At 43.4% G+C, this 9,660-nt stretch overlaps 1 protein-coding gene across 2 annotated transcripts; it reads right to left on the bottom strand.

Annotated features, from left to right (window-relative positions):
* Positions 1-208: 208 nt before the first annotated feature.
* MSANTD3 (Myb/SANT DNA binding domain containing 3) lies at positions 209-9,315 on the bottom strand. Of its 2 annotated transcripts, XM_065752415.1 has the most exons (4): positions 9,124-9,315; positions 3,391-3,694; positions 3,252-3,300; positions 209-1,989 (listed from the first exon to the last, which is right to left on the bottom strand). In XM_065752415.1, exons 2-4 carry the CDS (start codon positions 3,661-3,663, stop codon positions 1,580-1,582), a joined length of 732 nt encoding a protein of 243 aa, XP_065608487.1. In that variant the 5' UTR covers positions 3,664-3,694; positions 9,124-9,315; the 3' UTR covers positions 209-1,579. The 2 variants fall into 2 exon arrangements, with proteins under 2 accessions (XP_065608487.1, XP_065608486.1); XM_065752414.1 differs by having other exon boundaries at positions 3,252-3,694.
* Between the last annotated feature and the right edge of the window lie 345 nt (positions 9,316-9,660).

The following is a 9,660-nucleotide window of genomic DNA, read 5'->3' as shown; positions in this document are numbered from 1 at the left end:
GGTTGACAATGGCAGTGCTTGCAAAGATGAATCACCAGCGGGGAAAGCAGTACAAAGGAGGGAAAAAAAAAATCACCAAAAAATCCCAAACCGATACCAAAACAAATTGCACCAGAAAGAAACTCCAGAGAAGAAATACGAGTGCAGTTGTGAAGATGTTTTGTATCATACCTCAACTTGAGGATGTTACTCTGTCTGGATGTGACCTGAAAATACTTTAGAACAATGGAACACTTGGGATTTATGCTTTTGTTCATTTTTCTCACTGCTTCAAATGATGGTTGTACACCTTCCTACAAAACAGTTTTTCACACATCAGAAGTTCTTATGAATCTCTGTGGAATTCTATGCTTCACATTTCTTAATCCTTGCACTACTAGAATAGATGATTGCTGGTGGAAGGATTATCTTTCTTTGTGCTTTCCTACAATCTTCTATTCTGGGCCCCCAACTGTGGGGGCTTTCATGGGAATGTTTTTGTAACAAATCATGTCCATCATCCTTCAATGACAGCAAAAGCAAGAAATACATCACCTTAACACATACAACAGAATAAAGCAGAATTCCAAGACAGGAATGACCCCTTTTAACTACTTCCCACCCAAAACTTTGGAAAAGAGGACAAGTCTTACTTAGCCTTTTTTGTAGCTAGTTAACTGCTAAACCATCAAGTACCTCATGGGGAGGCAAAGGGAGATTTTGCCAATGGATTAGGTGGCTTGCCACATTTTGAGAGCTTTATGAATAATTAAGCACCTCTTCCCCTCACAATGACCTCAGGCGAGCAGCACACAGCGTTGGCAGCAACCTGCACTCCTCCTGTTTCAGCATTCTATGTGAATATGAGCTAGTCCTGGAATGGAGAAGACAAGTGGCTTCTGGGGAAGAAGTCACCTTCTTTACAACTTCATAAGGGTCAAGGCTCACAGAACACGAGGGCCTCTTCACAAACCACTCTCTCAGTTAGCCAGCCAGCTAGAAAACATCACTCTTGTTCTTCACAAGCAAAGCACTCAGTTACCACAGTGTTCCTTTTGCTACTTCCTTCATTTTCACATCTTCTATGAAGAATGGTTTAGGGACTGTGTATCAATCGAGGACAAGTTTTGTTTTGCTTTGTTTTTCTGTGCCCCAGTGTAGCAATCTGAGCAACACCGTGAATCACCTTTTCTCTCAGTAGGAGAGAGTAATTCCAACCCCTGCCTTCATTCAGGAAATGGTAGATATGGAGAGACAGAAGTCAAAATAAACACTGTAACCAGATGTTCAAAACATTTCTTGGTTTTTTTTTTTTATATGAATACTCAATGTATGAATGCCCAGAATACCTTAAATTTCAAAAGGATGCTAGGGTATTCTGTGAGGGGAAGTTACACAGGTCAGAATTACCTACAATAGAACAATACTGTCTTCCCCCGGGTAGATTCTACCACTGTTACCACAAATGTTAAGAATCAAAGCGTGTTCACTATCAGCGGGGCACCTATTCTGTCACTGTACATTCACCTTAAAAAACCCTCTTTCCAGTGTGCATTACTTATAAACGTGCTCAGTCAGATTAACTCTGCCACTTTATGTTCTACGGTGAATTAGGAAAGGGTCTGTTAAAGGATGATACAGGCCATTCTTTTGTGATGGTCTGCAATTTTCTCTCCCAATACATTTTCTTTTTATTTAGCACTTCCATTTTTATCCTGTGTTCCTCTTCAGCCATCTCACACTCTCTTTCTATTTGCTGTATTTTAGCCACGTGAACTTCATTCATTTGGATTAACTGCAGTTGCAAAATAGACATTTGCTGATGATGTTCTTCCTCATGCATCTTTTTCAAAGCACTTTCCTGAGACGCTTTACTTCTGTAGTTCTTATCTGCTGCTATTCTGACATCAGAACATGAAGGCTCAGGCTGGGAGGTACCTTCACACACAGGGAAATGTATCAGCTCTTTCTCTTCATCACAAAGTTCTCTATTTGAGACAACAAATGACTCTGCAAAATGTAAGAAAAGAAGTATTACAGTATGTTCCTCTATTCCCTCAAGAAACACAAACCTGTGACAATAGAGTTACAGAGGTGTATACATCTAAACCTTATGCTTCTGTACCACAAGACAGGAGCCACTATATAACGCTGTTGTGTTACAGAATACTGAGGGGATAATGATTTGAACTGAACCACTTTGAGCTCTGTCAATAGTCCTCTATGACTGTAATGGGAGCTCAGAACACTAAAGCAAATACAGGCAGCTCTAAGTGGGCATCTAAATTTAGGTGGCTGAGCCTGGAGCTGAACCTTAATGCAAACATTCAAACCAAATCTCTACATGACCTGAAATAATTTTATGAAAGAACTGAGTAGCAGGTAAAGGGCTGCATCTACATCAACAGCAACAAATGGAGGAAATACTAGGAAGACTGTACTTACACCTTCTGTTCACTGTACATGCCATAAACAGAGTGTTGTACAACTTTTAGGAAAAAAAACTACTTTGTTCTCACTTTGAGAAGGTTCTATCTATTCTACGGAAGGAAAAGAAACTATTTATGGAATAAAACAGCAACCACTGCAAATATGGCTCTCAAAATGCATTCCTTTACAAATCCAAATTACCACTTATGCTAAATACAGTGAAATTACTGATGTCTTTTTAGCAAGAACAATCTTTTATATATGTTCCTGACAAAGTAAAGCCTACAAGAAAGCATTACAGGTGCCCTCTCTTCCAGTCTTGTATTATTCCTTCCCTATATGCTTGCCAAACAAACAATATTGTATCCAGCCTTTTCAGAAACGCCATTCTTCAATGTGCACTGCAGCATCACATATAACTCTATAAACACTAATTAGTCCTTCTTGAAAACAAATAAGGGAAGACCTGCATAGAACTCTTGCAGCAGACAGCTGTCTATCAATTTGCTGCTGCCACATTTCTGTTCTATTTTTTTACTACTCTGATGTCTTCCCAACAAACTGATACTTTATTAAAGGATGAAAATAGCTGATGCTTGTTACAAAGCTTAAGAAATGTCAATAACTTTGCTTAAAAAAACAAGAAAAAAAAACCAAAACCTCTGTTTAACCCTTGGGGGCCTAAGAAAATGCATAGAGTCTTGTAATACCGCAGCTCTGAAATTACTTTTCTGGGACCAGCAGTTACAGGTAAGTGGATAGATTCAGACTACTGAAAGAGACTCAGCAGCAAAACCACAGACAAAAGAAAATGACATGCACCATCACAATGACATTTATACCTTGACTAGAAGCATCAGGCTGATACTCAGAATCTTCTTCTGGTGGGCTCTGCAAAAAGTATATTTGCTCAGGCATTATGCTGGCAATCTTCTCCTTCCCTATGATGTGAGTATTTATAAGTGGACTAATGCTTTTTACCTTCTCCCGCCTTTCATGTGCCATTATCTTTTTTGTCCGTGCCTTGATATTTTCCCAGCATTTCTTTAACTGTTTGAAGTCTCGCAGAGATACACTGGGCTGTGAATTATATTCATGAGCTAATGCTTGCCAGGTGCGCTGTTTCAGAGCAATAGTCCTTGCATCACTTTTTTTACACTCAAGTACATATCTGTATTTCTCCACTAGTGCAAGTAGCACACTCTTCTCCACTTCTGAGAAGTATTTAGCAGGCTTTATTATTTCGTTTTGCATTTTCTACTGTTTCTCCAAGAAGCCAGAAATCCTACAAAAGCAATGTTAAAAACAAAGAATTAGAACACACGTTAAAACTGCTTACAGCATCAAGAAACTGGGTTTCAGCAAACAACTGCTAAATATAATCTCTGATTCCAAAACAATTTCTTTTCTGGAATAGCTTGTGCATAGTTCTAGGGTAAATAATAAAACATTCACGGCCTAACTGTAAGTTGGCTTCTATTGCTAATTTAGTGGCTACACATTTCCACGTGAAGTATATGATAACAGGAAGACAGTGTCTATCTCTGTTAAAATTTGCACCTTGATACAAAACATGCAGTCTTCAGTTTAGTCAGTAACTTATTTTTAATAACATGTTTCTCTATTCATTACGTGCAGAGAGTTTTCAGAACCCTGAGCTGTGGAATACATTCTGAAGCCCTTGGTAACTCCTGATTTAAGTTTAAAGCCACCTACAGTACATTTGTGTTCCCTTGGATACACTAAAGACCCTTTTCTGTCCATACTGGATGCATATTTACCTCTTCTCTCTTTTCTATAATATTTGGAAGCTCTATGAGAAATGATAGTATGAAGATCTCCTTTTAAAGACTTCTATTGGTTGGGTACGCCCCCAGCGTTCAGCCCTTCTTGACTGACATCCAGGAGGAAGCAGGGTCCTCACTGATGATGCTGAGAGGAGACAGGGGTTGCAAGAACTAATTATGAAAATTAACTATTCTGAAGGTACAGGTCACAGAATCACAGCATAGCTGAGGCTGGCAGGGCCCTCCTCTGGATCCATCTTGTCCAACCCATGGTCCAGCAGGTGCACCCAGAGTAGGGGGTCCACATCCAGATCCCTGAATACAGAATCATAGAACAGTTTCAGTTGGAAAGAACTTCTAAAGTTCATCTAGTTTCAGACCCTCTGACTTCCTCCACTAGACCAGGTTGTCCAAAGCCTCACCCAGCCCTCAACATTTCCAGGGATGGGACACACACAGCCCCTCTGGGCAACCTACTTCAGAGCCTCACCACTCTCATTCTAAAGAATTTCTTCCTATTATTTAATCTCAAACCTACCCTCTTCTAGTTTTTAAACATTACTCCTTGTCCTATCATTATATTCCCTGAAAAAGAGTCACTCTCCATCTTTCCTGTGGGACCCCTTTAAATACTGGAAGGCTGCTGTAACATCTCCCAGCTCTCTCAGCCTGTTTTCATACAAGAGGTGCTCCAGCCCTGTGATCATCTTTGTAGCCCTCCTCTGGACCCACACAAACAAGTCCATGTCAAGTTTGTGCTCCATGGAGGGAAATTCCACAAACTCTCTGGTTTATAGATGGCTGAACAGCTCAGCCATCTACACAGCAAAGTGGTCCCTTACTCTCTACTGTTGAGCCAGCATGTGTGTCACTATTCCTTATGGTTTTGTAGCTAAAAAGAGCTTTGGTCTCACTCAGAGCACTGCTGTATACTTACACCATGTTAACTACCACCTGTCTTCTCAAGCCTAAAACTTGAGAACAGGAAACAGGAAAAGCATAATTGATACCAGGGAACTCTTAGCTAAGGAAGAAAATCAACAAAGCAGTGCTTCCATGAGTTATTAACGTTAAGACCAGAATGAATGAATTTTCTAGTATTTTGCCCAGTTTCCACTACTTTACATTACATTTACTTTACATTATTTTACTTTACATACTCTACAGAACATTACCTGATTATTCAATAGATGTCACCATCAGTTTTCCTCCTTTTCAATCAAAATATTTTTTCTTAACTGCACTGCACTAGCATTCTCTTTGTACCATCCCTGTAATTCCCTTCCTCCAAATGTCCTAATACTTAGAGTTATTCTCACCTTTCCATGAAAATAACTACTTATACATACAAAGAAAGCTGAGAGACAAGCTACTACTGAAAGGTTTCTCTGCTGGCCTTCAAGACTCTGTGCTGAAACCACATATCTGCTTACTCCTGCAATTTGTAGCCAAAACGGGCCTGTCCTGCTGCCCATGATTCCCTTCTTCAGCTGCTCGTGGATCTCCATCCCCAAGGTTTACACAAGAGATAACAGACACCAGCATTTTTAGCCCTTACTTGCAAATCCCTCAAACAGAGTCAAAAAGGGACGATGCTGTTTCCCAGTGAAGCACATAAATCCCTTTTCTAGCTTTGAAAGGGTGCAAGAAACTCAGACTGCAAGTGATTATGTGTAAAAAAAAAATCCTTTCAATTAGCATAACAATATTCTTTTTTTTTTCAGGAGCTTTGGAAATTGAGTCCAAAAGGTTAAGGTTAGTAATACCTGGATTTCTGTATTCCAGGTGCTAAAGGTGCTCAATATTTGGCTACAGAGGCTGACAGATCACCTGATATCAGTAAATATTTAAAACACTTACAAACGCAGCTTCATTTATGTTCACACCCTGTATATTAGGATAAAAGCCCATCTTTCATGGTTGAAGCCACAGCACACACTGAAACATCACTTTTATACGCAAAGTATCACTTTCTGCTGTTATTTTTATTCCAGTAGCATCTGAGATCCCAAGTAATAAGCTCAAACACTGCACAACTAATAATGGAAACGTAGGCTCTGATCTGAAAAGAATACAATATATGATATAGTCTTTCCCTTCTTCATATACATTCCTAGCTATTTTTCTTATACATACACACTGTACCTGTGTCCCTTCATTGAAAAATCAAGGATTATGGCTCAGGATACATAAAAAAAACCCTCAAGAACTTCTAAAAGTAGTTTAATGTGCTTAATAGAGGGAAAAAAATCAAAGTTCTTGAGGATTCTTTTCAATCTGTAATATATTTAGATTGCTTGTTTCAATAAATTAAGGCCCATTTTCAACGTTGAGAGCACTCTGAGATGCAAGAAAACGTAGAGCACTGAGAATCTGCAGCATGTATTTGTATTCACCTGTTTCTTTGTGGATATCAATCACTTTCTGACAGCCCAATGGCTCCTAAGTGGAATATGGGAAAGGGTTCTCTCAAGCTCAATTCATTTCCATTTCAGGATGAAAGATGCTTCCAAGATGTATGTCCAGGATATAATTTAGTCTGTTGGAACTTGTGTTGAAATTGAACTTGTTTACTGAGTATTGTAAAAACAGCAGTAAACAGGACTGTGTAGGCATATGAAGACAGTCATGGTGTATATACTAAGAATCAAAGGATGGAAGGCTTCTCAGACTCATACAGGTGCCCAGGTTGGTAAGACTGCACCGTGCTGCGAGGAATTACTTTGTCCCAATGATCTCTTGGCACAGTTCTACTTGTAACTTGCATTAAAACAAATTAGCATCCTAAGTTCATAAGTTCATAAGTTCATAAGGTTGGAAAGGACCTATAAGATCATCTAGTCCAACCATCCTCCTATCACTATCTCTACCCAACTACTAAATTAAGTCCTTTAGCACCTCATCTAAACGCTTCTTGAACAGCGCTAGGGATGGTGCCTCAACCACCTCCCTAGGCAGGCCATTCCAGTGCCTGACCACTCTTTCAGAAAAGAAATGCTTCCTCAGGTCTAATCTAAATCTTCCCCGGTGCAACTTGTGGCCATTCCCTCTCGTCCTGTCATTACTTATCAGGGAGAAGAGACCTACCCCCTCCTCACCACAACCCCCCTTCAGGAAGTGGTAGAGTGCAATAAGGTCTCCTCTGAGCCTCCTCTTCTCCAGACTGAACAATCCCAGCTCCCTCAGCCGCTCCTCATAAGACTTGTGCTCCAGGCCCCTCACCAGTTTTGTTGCCCTTCTCTGAACACGCTCCAGGGCCTCAATGTCCTTCTTGTAGTGAGGGGCCCAAAACTGAACACAGTACTCGAGGTGCGGCCGTACCAGAGCTGAGTACAGGGGGATGATCACCTCCCTGCTCCTGCTGGCTACACTATTTCTAATACAGGCCAGGATGCTGTTGGCCTTCTTGGCCACCTGGGCACACTGCCGGCTCATGTTGAGCCGAGCATCAACCAACACCCCCAGGTCCTTTTCCTCTTTACATTCTTCAAGCCATTCTGCCCCAAGCCTATAGCATTGCATGGGGTTATTGTGGCCAAAGTGCAGGACCCGGCACTTGGTCTTATTGAACCTCATCCCATTTAGCTCAGCCCAGCTGTTCAGCCTATCCAAATCCCTCTGAAGGGCCTCCCTACCCTCAGGCAGTTTGACACATCCTCCCAGCTTTGTGTCATCTGCAAACTTACTGAGGGTACACTCAATTCCCTCGTCTAGGTCATCAATAAAGATATTAAACAAGATGGGCCCCAAAACTGACCCTTGGGGGACACCACTCGTTACAGGACGCCAGCTGGACTTAACTCCATTAACCACTAAGTACTTCTCTCACACAAACCTTTATTTAAAGATAACAAAAACATCTCTCAAATCCTGACACGCTGAAGTATTGTGTGACGTTCTCCTCCTGAAGTCTATAAGGAATGGACTGTGATCTGCTGGAAGAATATCTTGAGGAAAAAGTCACACAAGTGAAGAAGTGCACATACGCTCCTAAGTACGTCTATGCATATTATTTTGCTTGCACACACTCAGACAAACTCAAGCCAGTTACACAAAAGTCAATATAAAAGAAAATCCCTTCATGCTGACATGCGTGAACATCGTCAGTCCCCGAGGTATTTATTTAGCCATGAGAAAATGCATGGAGAAGGGTATGGTGGAAGTCATAAGCCAAATGTGAAGGTTACTCTGAGAAAAACAGAGATAACAGTTTGCTAGTGAACCGCAGCCGCTCCCGGTACGAACATGGAAGACATCTGTCAATGCCAACGGGCTTACTATCAGATATTGCTAACGGGAATAAAAAGAAAATCTATCCAACTTAAATTACAGTTGAAGCTTTAAGCGCAATTGGCCATTAGCAGCACTGGAAACCAGTCAGTGTTGTACTTTTCACCGTCTGAGGGCGGAAGGCATGGGAACGCCGCCACAACAACAGGTTTATGTTTCATGTGAATGACAGAAGCAGCAGTGAGCAGCGTCCTTCCTCCTCCGGTGTTTGCTTTCCTCGCAGCGCCCATCCGTGCTCCAGGCCCGACCCTGCGAGGAGCGGCACCGCCGGGAAATGAGGCGCACGCTGCGAACACGACCGCGGCCTCGACGGAAATGCTGCCAAGCATCAGCAGCGAGCAGAACCTGTTGAGCGCTATTATCCGTTTTAATACTAATTAACTGACGCCGTGGTACACCCGGCAAACGAGCAAGATCATCTGTTGGTAAAAATTCATCGCGTTTCGCCGACAGACCTGCAACGCATTGTTAAACTACGTACAAGGTGACGTTGCATTTCACGAACGCAGATAGATGTATCCTAACCGGGTCATCCCGACGCCCGCGGAGGCCACGCGAAGCAAGGTGACGGATGCGGGTCGGCATCCCAAACGACCGCCTGAAATCCACCCCAAACGGCCATAAACAGCGATCCTACCAGACTCTCCCGCACACGAACTTCTCCCGCATCAACTCCAGCTCGCTGCCGTCTCCTCGCTAGCTCCTCTTCTGCTCGGCCGAGGCAGGAGAACAGCTCCCAGCTCGACAAAGGAGAACCCTCCACCCAAGGCGGACATGCAGGCTGCAGCTGACACGCGGTTTCAGCAACATCTACCGCGGAGGGATGGATGGATGGATGGAGGGACGGGCGGAGGGACGGACGCCGCCGCGGCCGCGCCGTGCCGGTAACAAAGCGCCGCCGCCCCCACCCCGCTCCGCGCCGCTCCGCTTTGCTCCCCCCTCAGGGGGCTCGCCGCCACTAAGCAGCTCCCCGCAAAGCCCGCGCTGGATTGCCTCCTTTCCGGAGGCAGCGGGCAGTAGGTGCGGCCCCACGGGGCACTCCGGCCCTACGGGAGGAGAAAGGCGGCGCGGGGCGGGGAGGGCGCGGCGCCGCCAGAAGGCACCGACGCGTTTTGCGAGCCCGGTGGCACCCCGACCTCCTCGCGCCGCGCCGCGCCGGGGCTCGGCCCCTGGC

The sequence above is a fragment of the Cyrtonyx montezumae genome, unplaced genomic scaffold (genome assembly GCF_038088225.1).
Source record: "Cyrtonyx montezumae isolate F1298 unplaced genomic scaffold, pur_monq_1.0 scaffold_8, whole genome shotgun sequence".
Taxonomy (NCBI): domain Eukaryota; kingdom Metazoa; phylum Chordata; class Aves; order Galliformes; family Odontophoridae; genus Cyrtonyx; species Cyrtonyx montezumae.
This window is presented reverse-complemented; position numbering and strand designations above follow the sequence as displayed.